Genomic DNA, 14,533 nt, shown 5'->3' with positions numbered 1-14,533 from the left:
CTTTTTTGAAGCTAATGCAAAGGTTGTTTTTTTATTTTTTTGTGTGTGGTTATTTTCTATATTTGCCAACAGTGTTCAAAAGCCAGAGTCATCTCATGCAAATATTGTATACATTTTTTTTAATCTTATCTAACAAACTTCCTTAAAAAACGTGTGGTTGTGTGGGATGTACATGTGTGAGTTTATAAAGCCACTATAGAACACTACACATCGGGTCTTCCCCTTGAAGAGAGAGAGGGAAATTCCAAATATCACTGCAGAGGATTATACGGAATGCAGAAGTACATCTCTTAAAACACAGCGCGAGCCCTTATTATATACGTCTGTATATCAATTGTTGTGCATGACACTGAAATCTCTGTATGTTGTGGTTCAGATGAAAGGGTTAAAAGCCTTCCTCCATCCCCTTTTTCACATGCTCTGTTTATTTCTAGTGTTGTGACGTAATGGGCCCACTCCTCCGCGCACACGTCACCTCGTCTCAGCATCGTGATTGGCTCGTTGTTGTTGCTGCTGCTGCTGGTAGAGGAGGGGGCATTACATAAGCGCTGCTCGCTTTCGTTACGGTCTACTTTGCTGGAGGACAGTGACGGAGGACGGTGGAGTCCACCTCTATGTGTCTTTTCGGACAAAACAACCCAAGTCGCAGCACTGAACCGTCCTGGAACACGTAGTACTCTCCGAGTTTTTCCTGCCTCGACAAATAAATGCTCAGCATAGGCATCAGAGAAATAAAACACTCGAAAAACAAGGATCATTTTGCAAACGGAAACAAAAGCGCATTGGCCATACAGCGCACGGAGCTTCTCAATGCATACCCTGTGTGCCCGAGGAACGATGAAACCAGAGATAAACGCCGCCGTCGGGTTTCTGTCGAGATTCCTGCGGATTAAAGGACATATGAACGACAGACAGCTCCAGACGTTCAGCCAGACTCTACAGGACATTCTGGCAGGTAAGTATCAGTATTTACAGATGACTGTTATATACACTATCTATTGATCTGTCTCGTTTGTTTGTTAAAAATGTGTAAAAACACCGATCTCTTTGTTTACGAGCTAATTTATGTGCTTGGCCACATAGGCGGAAGCGCGCGGACGCGTTGCGCACGAACATAAACAGTTGAAACCTTCGACACAAACAGCGACGCTAAAAGACCGAAAAAAGACCAAACGATATAGATATTTATAGATGTGATCGTTTACATTATCTCGTAATTAAAATCACAGTTTACTGACGGATTATGTATTTAATAAAAATAGATGATTTTTTTCATGTGGCAAGCCGTTTTAACATTAATTCATTAAAACTAGCGTTTTTTTAAAATTAAAATTATGTTTATCATTACGTAGTAAATGTTCTCTAACTGGTAAGTATTCTGAGAGTGACTGATATTCATTAACAATTTTTCCAGTAGTGATCTCTCCATTTATTAAGTCAATATTACTTATTCATAACATACTAGTATCTTCTCGATTGTTACTAGTCACTAACCCATTAATTATTTAGTTGTTATTAGTAACAAACTAGACATGTTATTCTGTTTTATATAGACTGTTTGTTAGTTTGTGTTTTATATGTTAGTGTTAATACCTTTTCTACTACTGCTGTTGGTTACTAGTGAAATTGAGAAAAGGTAATTAATATTAAATTGCTTGGTAGTAATTCAATTAGATACTAGTTAGTTCTGTGGATTGAACGTTGAAATGGCTTGCCATATGTTCTAGGCAGTAAATTACGTAATGCACAGCAAGTCTGAATATCTAAGCTATCAGATCTAGGGTTGATGTTTCATCTCTCTTGCATACGGGTAATAGTGCATGTAATGCACACTGTGCCTGTGCGTCATTATAATAAACATGGAAGTATGCAGCGTACTAGCAATGAAATAACAATGAAACATACAAGGCAGTAATATAATGGTAATACAACAAGCTAATTTAGGTTATACACAAATACATATGTCTAAGGTGTTTAAAGTCAGATGAGAAAATTAGAAATGAACATACATACATACATACATACATACATATACATTATATATATATATATATATATATATATATATATATATATATATATATATATATATATATATATATATATATATATATATATATAAATAATATACACAAACATGTTTTATTTTTGTTGGGAACAGGCAGTCACTAAATGCTGTCTGTAAACAAATGGAGTTGAGGCCCCAGTCAGACAAAATGGCCGTCAGTGGTGAAAGGGAGGATGTGTGGCTGCTAGTTTCACATTGCATATTACCGTTGCAGAGGATTTGTTTAGTTCTTCTCCTTCCTTCCCTTCCCAGCGTTCTCAGCCCTACATATGTCCACACAATGGAACAAAGACTCCTCATAATCCCCATAGGGTAGAAAAAGTGGTTTAGTTCCTTCTCCACATTTAAAATGTGCATTTGAGAGAGGAATGCCAGATTGAAACCAGTTGTTGTGTAAGATCAATCTGAAAATCTGTTTCTGCTTCCTGTTCTCTAATCACATTACTAAATACACGTTTGTCACGGATTTGTCCTAATTCTCAACCTCACAGCAGGACTTTTTCACAAATAAGACTTCATAATACAGCCACCACAAGGCTATTTGGACAACAACAAGCAACATTTTCACTTCGTTGAACGTTTTTATGTGTAGTACGTGCATTGTTGCGGTTTGGGCTCCGTCCAGAGTTGTGGGTGGGTTGATCTGCATTGATCATTGTGTACCAGGCTTCCAGGAGAATGGGACGTCACGTCACAGACAGCACACAGGCGGCATTATCTAAGTCTACAGGTGGCCTGCGGGGGCCTGGCCTATTTCAGAGCCGCACAAAGAGGCTTGAGACCCATCCTTCTGTCTCCTGTTCTCCACCTGTCACCCAATACACAGAGCCAGAAGGGATTGAAAAAGCAATTGCGAGAAGTCTTTTTCTTTTTGGAAGACGAGTCCTTTGTGCATGGTGTAACTTGGCACTTTTGAAAAGTCATGATTTGATGTTTGGAGTCGCCGTTATTATTAATGAATTATCTTAAAAGATATGGACAAAAACATCCCCTACTTGCAAAAAGCAAAGCTGATCCATTTGAGCCATGAAATAATAAAATCATATAGTCTAAATGGGACACTTTGTCTTTAAGAGGATGGTCCCTCCCCCTCCAAATGCTCTGCCAGGACTTCACCCTTTTGGTCTCGTTGTGTTTGAAGAAAGGGGATTGTGTAATCAAATGATTCTCTCTCTCTCTCTCTCTGTCACGTAGGCCTCTGACACAGATGGTTAATGGTTGTTTATCTGCGTTCTACCAACTATCATTTCACATTGTGAAAAACATCCTTTCTAGACCCTCGCCCCCTTTCTACTGCTACATTTGCTGCAATACAAGGCCAAACTACCAGAATTTGTATTTTCTCTTTTTAAACATGCTTAATTTTATTATGGTTATGGTATGTGTGGGCAGATAAGTAGTATTTAGTTGTTTTTCTTTTCCTTTCTAAATGTAATCATTTGTCCGTCCCTACTTGCATTGCATCCATGTTTCCTTTTATTGCTAGAATAACACAAGCAAAATAAACGTTTTTGATGGATTCAAGAACTATAACCATTGTCTTAGTGTAGTTAAGGATGCCTATAATTAACAACTACATAATTGTAATATTTGTTTATTGGACATGTCATCTATCTGCCAATATTAGTAATAATACCTGAAAATTATTGGCTGATAATGTATATTTAAAATGCATGTTCATTTCCACCTAATTTTACATCTAGCAATCACTTAGTTAATGATAGTGTTCTTTAATTACACTAATAATTAATTATACTCAGTTTGTAGTCTGATATACTTAATCATTTAAAATTAAATCAGTTGTTTAAAATTGTCAATTATAATCTACATAAAATATTAATTTGGGGATTTTTAATGTTTGAGACAAACTAAAAAATTTTTTATGATGCCTATATAACATCAAAATTAGTATCAACTTTTTGGTGAGTTTTTATATTGGTAATTAGTATAATCTTTTCAGCCAGTTTTAATATCGGTACATCCCTAATTTAGTTAAAATTTTTTTTTGGGGATTTTTAATGTTTGAGATAAATTAATTTTTGTTTAAAAGTTTTATTTGCTATTGTATTTATTGTACATTATATTATTATTATTATTATTATTATGATTATATATTATTATGATTTTATATATATATATATATATATATATATATATATATATATATATATATATATATATATATATATATATATATATATATCAATTTTAATTTAATCTTTCAAATGGCTTTTAAGAACAGCAACAACAACAAAAATAACACAGAACTGTAATACTGGCTGTGACTTTTCATCCAAAATTTTAATATCTGTGCATCTGTAATGGAGTTAAAAATAAAACTGTTTCACAGAAAAATCTTAAACAGCATTTCAAATAAACAAATGAGTTTATTATTATTATTATTATATGTAATGTCTGTTATTTGTTTTTTTGTTTGTTGTTTTGTTTACCAATGCTTTTTATTTATTATTCTAATCTCTCTCTTACAGAGCAATACAAGCACCACTGGTTCCCAGACCGTCCCAACAAAGGTTCTGGGTATCGCTGCATACGCATCAATCACAAGATGGACCCTCTGGTGGGACAGGCCGGCCAGCGCATTGGCCTGAGCATCCAGCAACTCTACCTGCTGCTTCCCAGTGAGCTCACATTGTGGGTCGACCCATTTGAAGTGTCCTACCGCATCGGAGAGGACGGCTCGATCTGCGTGCTCTACGAGTCCCACCCCAGCACCAACGGAAACCCCAGCATCACCACTGGAAACAGCAACCCCGCCTCGTCTGTCACCCAGGTATCTCCGATGGTGGACAGTCACATCAGCTGCAAGGAGGAACTACTGGTTATGGGTCGTACCAGCCCTGCTAAACCCTACATGATGACTGTGTCCAGCTAAATTGGTCACAGAAGTCATTTTTAAAAAAATTAAAAAGAGAAAGGAGAAGAAGAAGAAAAAAAAAAAACAGGATGTGTCCTATCATCCCGGTGATGGAAACCTCGTAGGTTTAATTTTCACTCGTTTGGTTGTCTGTTCTGTTATTGTGTTGGATCTACCAGAGGCTTGACCCTGGGGCAGCTAATGAAGACCTGAAACATCGCCCGGCCCCCCAGCTCACAGAGACTGGCCCACTCCTACGTCGGCGGTCCTGGTGGGGGGCTTTTTCGTCTGCCGATGTTGACTTTGCACTTTCGCTTTCACGGTTTCTGTTAACGCATAAATGCAGACTCCCTCTAAAATGTTAAGGAATTATTCACAGAATCCTGTTTTATCATTTCACTGTTCACTGTCGAGCTGAAGCCCAGACCTGCCGGCAGCTATTCCAGACCTGAGTATCCGCTACAAGCCTCTTTTTTCCTTCTAAAAACCTCACTTTTTTGGACCACAAAGCGGTACTTTTTGTCCCTCTTCTTGTTGTCTGGTATGCAACCGGGCCTTATTTTGAGCTTCAGGTCGACATGAACCAGTTTCAAACAGCCTCCTGTACTCTACTGCGGTGGAATACCTGTGTCATACTGTTACCCACGCTAGCCGTTGATGGCACTGTGATGCAAAGGTTCTCATGCTTGTAGCTTTTTCTAGGGGCTCCCTCCTGGATGAATGTAATTTCTAACAAAATAGAAGAAGAAGAAAAAAAAAGACAAATCTAATGCAGACAAAACATTTGAATTAATTAAGCCCCTCGTCATACCAAAATGAAAGATGTAGCGAAGTTGTTTTATTTTACTTTGAGCAGATGTGGTCTTTACTCTCTGCTTGATGTAGAAAGGACGTTGAATGCACTTTGACATTTTAGACTGTGTGGGATGACATTTCGATTCGACCCAGCTGCATTCCATTGCGTACCTCCTCATTCAGTTGTCGTAATTCGCTCTCTCTGTTTGCGCTCTGCACAGAGCAACGTGATTGCAATATTTCCGAGGCGAGAGAGAAATTTCAATCCTGGATTGATCTCTCTCTCTCTCTCTCTCTCTTTCTCTCTCTTCCCCCATTTTTATCCTTTCGAATGACTGATTCAGGCTGTTAGAGATTAGTTCTCCATCTATAGGACTCCATTTAAGGCCAGTACATGGCAAGAGACAACAGACCAGCAAGAAACGGCATCAAAAAACGGACCAATGTTGCCCATCTTCTCGCAGAATCGCCTGGCCAGTGATGCTCGCTTGTTACAGAGAGTCTCCCGACGCACTTTCCAGCAAGTCGTCACTGGTCTCAGTCTTAACTAGGAGTGCGCCGTCAAAACATATCACCTCCCTCCCTAAGCCTGTCGAAGGAGGGGGTAGGACCCTCACATCAGGGCAGCTACAATCCTCTCCGGCCCCCTTCTCGCAGTCTGCAGGAGAGTTTTTATGCCAGCACACATACCGAGCGCACTCCAAAACCTACTGAGCCTTACATACAGGGCCGAGTTGGGACGGGAAGAGACATACAGTGTGCTCCTGGTTCTGGACGATTCTGTTTACATTGGCGTGAGTGGGCAAAAAATAAGCTGATTGCAGGCTTTGTGTGCCTGTATGTGTGCGACGGACTGCTCTTGCCTTAGCCACTAAACTGCAGAGACAAGGTGCTGATTATCAGTCCAATGTGTGCTAATACTTTTGACCCTAGAGGACCATGGGTAACGCTGGGTTGTCGATGCACTGCCGTCCCTTTCTGTGTTATTTTGGTCTATTTTAGAGAGGCAGAAAGGCGTTTTTAAATTTAAATTGACATTTTAAGTACGGGTCGAACCTTGATATTTGGATTTAGTTTGCCATCCCACCCTTCTGAATGCTTTGAACTCTGAGAGGAGGCCCCCTTCGCCTGATTGTTTTAATATTAAAGCTTTTTAACCTCATTCTGGTGATCGTAACCAAATTGGAACAGACAAATTGAGTGCTTTTTAGATCTGCAGCTTTTAAACTACTACAAACTACTTTACCCCCTCCCCCACCTCCACTGAAATAACATCAGCAAACCATTTCCACTCTCCGTTTCAGTTCGGTAAGCGTTTGCACACAAATTTTAAGTATCGTTGTGAGTCTAAACTCAAGTCTACTCTGAGGCAAGAGCACATGAAATGCACTAATAGGTTAAACATTGAAGTTATGTGACTTTTTGAGACCGACGTGTCTCGATTGGAATGTATTGCCAAGCTCAGGCTACAGACATTCATTGAAACTCTTATGGATGTGCAGGTTAAAATGTGAAAAACAGAAGGGAATGATTCAGTTGGGAATTTTGTCGGTTATTTCAGAAGTGATTCATGTTATTGCCACTTTCGCAACTGAGGTGGTTCCATATTTGTAGAATGTATTATTGTACAACATATGGTAGAGTAAGTACATAACCATACATATGGGAAGTGCCAATAATTGATATTTTGCTGTGTTTAGACGTGTTGTTTTTTTTATTTCATATTTTAACTTGAATTCCTCTTTCATAAGTGAAGCCATTTGTGTTAGGAGTGTTGGAGAGGACCAAAGTTGTTTTGGTAAAAAAAAAAAAAAAAAAATTCAGTTTCCATGCTCTGTGCTGATAGACTTTCCTTGTTTTTTCCCCCCTCGTATCTTTTCTTTCTTTCTTTTTTTTTATTAAAATAAAAAAAGAAAAAGAAAAAATTCTGAGCAACCCAAGATAAAGCTGTCTGTAACTTGTGATTTTTTTCCTGTCTGTACATCTCGTGTTCATTATTTTTCCTCATTCTTGGGTATGTTGTGATGAACTGCTGTAAATTTGTACAGTTCATGTAAATTGATTGTGCTGAAGTTGTACAGATTTCTATATTTTGGAAGAAAAGTTTTTTTTTTCTCTGTAATAAAAGATTTCCTATCTTGGCAATGGTTTCCCGTAGACCTGGTCTTATTCTTTATCAAAACATGCTCATCCCAGATAGCACACACATGTCTGCAAGATGTCTGCTGTGTACAAACATCTGTCTGATAGACGTCTTTAAGATGTCAGTTTTATTTACATTCATAAACATCTTAAAGAAAACTTCTAAACGTCTATTTGACATCTGAAAGGAAATGTCCCAAAGACGTATTGCAGATGAGCAAACACTTTAAAAAAAATACATCTTGCAGATGTGAAATAGACTTCTCCATGTTCTTTGTGACTTTTTGGAAGATATTTACAATAACACTGGGTGGGACAGTTTTGCTGTTTCAGTATGGCCATTTTAGAACAAATATGCCAGACTTCAGTTAGTAACAGAGCCCTGAAGTCACTGCTTTTCAGTTTTTTCTTGTGTTTGGACAAATAGAGGAAGTCTGCATGGACGTTAGTAGAGCATGATTCTAGTTTGTGAAAATATTAGACATGAACCTGCTTAAAGTTAATTATAAATGCCCAACATTACTTACAAAAAACATTAACAGCCAGTCAGAATCCACCCAACTTTTAAGAGCGTGAGCATTTAAAGAGGCAGATGACACAACTGCAGCTTGTGAATTGGTCTGGATGCTAGTATATAGTTAGTTATCTTTCTTTATTTGCATTATGCATTATGCATTGCATTATGGTGGTTTAGAGTGTACCTAGCAGATCATTACCATTTTGTCTACATAAATGGTGAAAAATCCATGTTAATATCAGTAAGTTATGGGGTGCCGCAAGGATCTGTGTTAGGCCCTCTGTTATTTTCAATATACATGCTGCCACTTGGCAACAATTTTAGAAAACATGGAATTGGTTTCCACTGCTATGCCGTTGGTACTCATATATATTTAATTCAGTTATATATTTCATCATGACCAGATGAAAACTGGAAAGACTGAGGCATTACTTATTGGACCAAAAACCTGCATACAGAATCTCTTAGAATAAATTTTGCAACTAAAAGGATGTACTGTTACATCATCCTCTGCAGTTAAAATATAACCTGGGGGTTATATTAGAGAACAACTTACCTTTCAAAAATTATATTTCATGTTACAAAAATGGCCTTCTTCCACCTCAGAAACATTGCTAAGCTATGGAATATGTTTTCTATTTCTTATGGAGAAAAGCTAGTTCACGCATTTATTACCTCTCGACTGGATTACTGTAATGCATGAGTTGTACTGCATACTCAATAAACAAGCTACAGTTAGTCCAAAATGCAGCTGCTGGAGTTCTTACCAGGTCAAAAAATATGATCATATTACCCCAATTGTATCATCTCTGCACTGGTTACCCATTAAGTTCCGTATTGATATCAAAATATTGCTACTAACCTATAAGGCCCTAAATGGTTTGCTCCTGTATATTTAACTTATCTTCTTATGCCCTACAATCCATCACACTCTTTAAGGTTATGAGACTTTAATTAGTACTTAGGATATCTAAATCCATTTAGATTAAAAAAAAAAAAAAATCCATTTAGCATTTTCTGTAAAGCTGCTTTGGAATGATGTAAATTGTGAAAAGCGCTATACAAATAAATTTGTATTATATGATATTATATGATATTATATGATTTTTGAAAGTAATATTCTTCTGACATAAAGCTCAAACTTACGTCAGGTAAGGTTGTCTATATCGATGAAAATTTTCTTTTGTGTTTGAGAAGGGAAAACATGCAGGTTTGCAAGGATCATTGTCTCTAGCTGGAGCAGAAGATCAAACACAAGGTATTGTGGGTACCATGTTAAAGTGCTGACTCTGGTTAAAAAGAAAAAGAAGAAAAAAAAAGAAAGTTGGTGGATTGTCTTGGCACAATCTCCAAGCTTCTGTTTCATAGGTTGCTTGGAAGCAGTCTACATTGGAGGGTATTTCAATTCAGTAGACAATGCAGAGAAGGAAAGAGAGTTGGGGGTGGGGAGAAGATTAATAGGGAGATTAGGGAGCATGAAAAGTCCTGGATGGCTGTTTGTTGGATCTATAGTTGTCCGAACACTTGGAAAGCAGTGAGAGTGTTTGAAATGGGACATAAATTCTGTGTGTGTGCCTGTGTGACTCAAACAGGTCCAATACATTTATTTACCCCCAGGCCTTGCCAGAGGTCACCTTACTTGTTTTTATACTCTGCTTAAGTCATTCTGTCCAAAATGCTCAAGCGGTCCTGTTTTTCCAAAGAAGTATGCATGCAGTAAACATCACAAACCAGAAAACAAGCCTTCAGAGTCTGGAAGAGCTTAAGGTTGTGTTTAAATGCTAGAGTTCACAGTAAAAACTTATCTGTGGATTTGCTGTAAGTGTGTGTGTTCCTCCACACTGTGTGGTCTCAGTTTGTTCCCCTTTCTTCTCACATCTGCCTTGCGGCGTTCAACCACCCTCTCATTCTTCATCTGCAGCACAGGGCCACAGCAAAAGAGGACCTGAGTGAAGGCAGCTGGAAGGAAACTGCAATCTCTGTCACTGTGGGAGAGACTCACCTGGATGCTTTTCCCTCTCACTCTTTCTTCTTTTATTCAGACTCTTTCTACTCCTGCCAAGTGTTCTTTGCTTTCCTCCCACAGAACAAACTGAATATTTTCCATGAAACTGGCAGGATAAGCTTATTCCTTTTTATTAATTATACATAATATGAAAGAAAATACCATAAATATCTTTTATGCTGTGTATAAACCTCCAGCATATTAGGAAAATATTTTTTGTTTGATTCAAGAGCAGGTTTTCTGTCATATGTTTTATATGTTTGTGTAAAGTGAGCGTCGAGAAAATGGTTGTTATCTGTTGTTTTTACACTTATCTTATCATAAGTGTTTAAGTTATTACTCTTGCTGTTTGCTGAAGACAGGCATGGAGCTGATAGCGAGGGTCACCAGAGGAGATGTCTCTTCTTTACTGCTGATATATATTCACTTTGTCTATAAATTGTGTATATACAGTGTGGTTCAAAAGTCTAAGTCCACATCTAGGATTAAATTTTTTAATTTAAACCAGAAAGTGTTTTATAATTTGGAAAGAAGCTAGTGGAGTTGACATAAATAGAAATAGAACTAATTAGACTCACACTTACAAGTTTGAGGTAAATTTAAAGTAAATAATACTTCATTTTTGTGTGGTAATCATGATACTCATTTTCAGGATTCTTTGCTTAAAGTATTAATTTCTTTCAAAACAACCCCCAAATTTTTGAATGTTACTGTATGTAATGATCTCTTTTGTAGTGTTTGTCTTAAAGGGAACTCCCAGATCTATATGTCATACCATATTCTCTCTCTGTTTCTGTTATGGAATATATGTTCCTGCTTTTACATCGAGAGAGGAATACTTAGAATAGCTGGGTACTTTTTACAAGGCCTCTCTCGCTCACTGTTTCTCTCTGAAGGTCTCTGGCCTGTGGTGGATGTGGTTAACTGCTGACCCAGAGAATGGAAAAGATAACCAGACTCTAAAACATTACAGCAAGTTAAAGCAGACACACATAAAAATGCCATCTCCTTCTCACTCTTTCCCACACATATGAGCGAATCTCACGGAAACATGTCCAGGTCATAAATTTGGCTTTATTTTCTCATTAATGTAGTACATGTTCATATATTGTAAATTGTAATGTCATGTGGTGATATGATATGTCATGATATTTGTAAAAAAATAAAATAAAATAATAATAATGTCAAGATTTTGATTTTTTGTGGTGGTATGGTTTGTTATGTTGTTTTTAGTGAAATAATGTGAAAAAATAATGCATAAAATATAATTAAAATAAGTATTTTTTGCATTGTTGTACTGAAAATGTTTTTTTTTTTTGCATTACGATTATTAGAATTATAAAGGAAAATGTGCAGTCTTAATGGCCCTAAAATAGGTTTCATTTTCTTTAAGAAAAATATAATCTCTTATTACTTTCCCTTGAGTTTAGGGTGAAATATGACCTGGACATGTTCCTGACAGCTTTCATGTGATTCACCCATATAGCTTGTTTTTTTACAGTACTGTAAATGTCAGCTATTATTTTGTCTCTGGCTCAAAAATGGCATGATGTTCTTGTACCGATCAGAGTTTAAAAGATTTATTCTGTGTGGATTTGTTGTACTTTGGCCTGGCATGGAATGAAAAGTTTTGGGAAGGTCAAACCCTTGGTAAACATCCCCTGAATGTTCAGCTCAGCAGCCAAACCTATTCTTTTGAATTGTTTTGATGTACTCTGGAACTAATAAGAAACTTTATTAGTTTGATAAGTATTATGACATATATCAGACGGGGAAAGGTGATAAAGAACGAGCACGGCAGTAAGCTTAGCACGTGGTGAATTTAAAGCCCTCCGACTGCAAACAACTGCACATGTTTGTGTTTTCTGGGAACTCACGAATGTGCTTCAGCTGTTTCCTGTTTTCCGCTGAACTGCACACTGCAAACCTTACAGCTGACAACAAAAGAATAAGAGAGAACGACCACAATAGAAGACATGCTGTGTGCTGCAACCTTGCAGCATTGTGTGAAACTGTCTGAACCTTATCACAACAAAACTGCATGCGCACTTCACGCTTCTCTTTGTGTTTTTAAATAGATGTCCACTTTATGTTGAGCAAGATGAATAGTCTTATGAGAGCTCAATTTAAATCTTAATAATTCCTTCCTGAAAGCCAGGGACAGTTTGTTCTTGTGTTCGACAGCACTAAATATTTCATTTTATCGCAAAATGTGCAACACTCTTCCTCTGTGGTTATATCTTGAGCAAAAACAGTGTTGTTGTGTAAGTTAGCACATCATTTGGTTCCCCTAAATGTCAACTTTCAGATCCAGACCTGTTTTTTTTTTTTTTGTGAGCTGAGCAGCCTTGACCCAGAAAAGCAGCTCGCTGTTATCAGTGAGTAACATGGGGCATTTTTTCATGCCTCTGAGACCAATTAGTAACTAATTTACTCAGACGGTTCAATTAATTCACTCTGGAAGCGCATCCTCAGATAAACAACATTTGCGCAGAGCTGTAATGGATCCCAGTACAGCCGTGCTGTTTGCCATCTCAAATGTTACATTTCTGACATTAGACTACTTGATTTACACAAACAAATGTGCTGAAAAGGTGCTAGATGCTGTGAAACGAAAGAACATGTAGGCCGCACTACTTGTGTTTGTTGCAAATGTGCGTAAACCACATCTATTACTGAGCCTCCGTGGATCATAACATCTATAGACGCCTGGGCAGCTGTGATAGTAATAGCTGCCATAGCGACTAGGACTGATTGCTGTAATGTGCAGTGATTACTGCAGTGAAGAGCACATTACATGTGTGGGAGATTGGGACATTCAGGGCTTATTAACTGCTATGAAGCAGCACGAATGACGCCAGCAGGTCAATATGGTAAACACACATTTATGAGGTTTCATATATATATATAAAATAATGATTAAGATGCATGTATTCAAGGTGAAGGAAATGGCTATTATTTTTGATTGGTGCACCACATGACATTTTTAGTCATTATGCTTATATTTTTCTTGAAAATAGTATAAAAGTTTTACCAATATGAATCCACAAATTTTTGCCTCTTTAAAATATTTGGCCTCTTCTGTATTGTGGCCACTCTTATTTGTCACTGACCCTAATATCATTTAGAGTGTACAATATTGTATTAAAAAAAATAAGCATTTTCACTTTTTGGACCCCAATATACAGGCACGACTATACATTTGGACATACTCATCACGTAATGCTTCATACTGTTTTGCTCATCCTGACCTAGTTTTTTCTTACCAGAGCATGAGTGAAATCCCTTCTGCTACTGACAGACCCCTGTAAATCTCTGTGTGTCTCTCTCACACACACGCATTCCTTCTCCTCTTTCATGGCAAAGCTGTTGTTTTTCTACTCTCCTTCTGGCTACTCCTTCACCCGTGCTTATTTTTATGGTGGTTATATTCAGGTCTCTCTCATTTATGGAGACCATGTCTGAGATTTTTGTGAGGTGGATCCTCTGGAGCATTTCAGTGAGGTGTGTGAGGGTGTTAACCTGTCTTTTATAATACAGGTTTAATAGTTCGCTTCTACCCGTAAGGCTGATTCCAAGATGTGGGAGGTTGCGTGAGAATGGTTTAGTTTTTCCATCATGAGAGATCAAGTGGTTATCTGTCTGCAAACAACTTATGCTTATATGTGTATATTATATATACACACACACATATATATACTGTATATTTAAAAATAAGAGTCATATTTACACCAATTAAATTCTTTCGCGGAATTATCATCAGTGGTTGTGTCTTGATCGACAGCAGTAATTTCTGTACACAAATGCCTTTAAGTTGCAAAATGTATCATTTGAATAATTGCTTCATTTTGTGAATTTGCACCACAACTATTTATGGTATTTATAAAATAATAATTCATGCTATTAAAAATAGCACCTAATTACCTGTATTTAAAAACCTTGTTAACAATGTGTTAAATGTGTACACTCATTTGTATTTTTATTTGATCGTTCCAAATTAAAAATATTCAAGAACATAAACAGACAAGGTCTTATACATTTGAAAAACTTTGCCCACCAAATCAGTCATGTTGTGCAATCAGCATGCAAAAAATTTTAATAAAATCAAATAAAGTAAAATAAAACTCTTAA

The 14,533-nt window shown here is 37.2% G+C and overlaps 1 protein-coding gene across 1 annotated transcript; it reads left to right on the top strand.

Annotated features, from left to right (window-relative positions):
• The first annotated feature begins 482 nt into the window (after positions 1 to 482).
• On the top strand, positions 483 to 7,888 carry LOC109074968 (protein BTG1-like). The gene is made up of 2 exons (XM_019090964.2): positions 483 to 955; positions 4,558 to 7,888. Exons 1-2 carry the CDS (start codon positions 811 to 813, stop codon positions 4,959 to 4,961), a joined length of 549 nt encoding a protein of 182 aa, XP_018946509.1. The 5' UTR covers positions 483 to 810; the 3' UTR covers positions 4,962 to 7,888.
• Positions 7,889 to 14,533: the final 6,645 nt, after the last annotated feature.

Source organism: Cyprinus carpio, chromosome A4, assembly GCF_018340385.1.
Source record: "Cyprinus carpio isolate SPL01 chromosome A4, ASM1834038v1, whole genome shotgun sequence".
Taxonomy (NCBI): Eukaryota; Metazoa; Chordata; class Actinopteri; order Cypriniformes; family Cyprinidae; genus Cyprinus; species Cyprinus carpio.
This window is presented reverse-complemented; position numbering and strand designations above follow the sequence as displayed.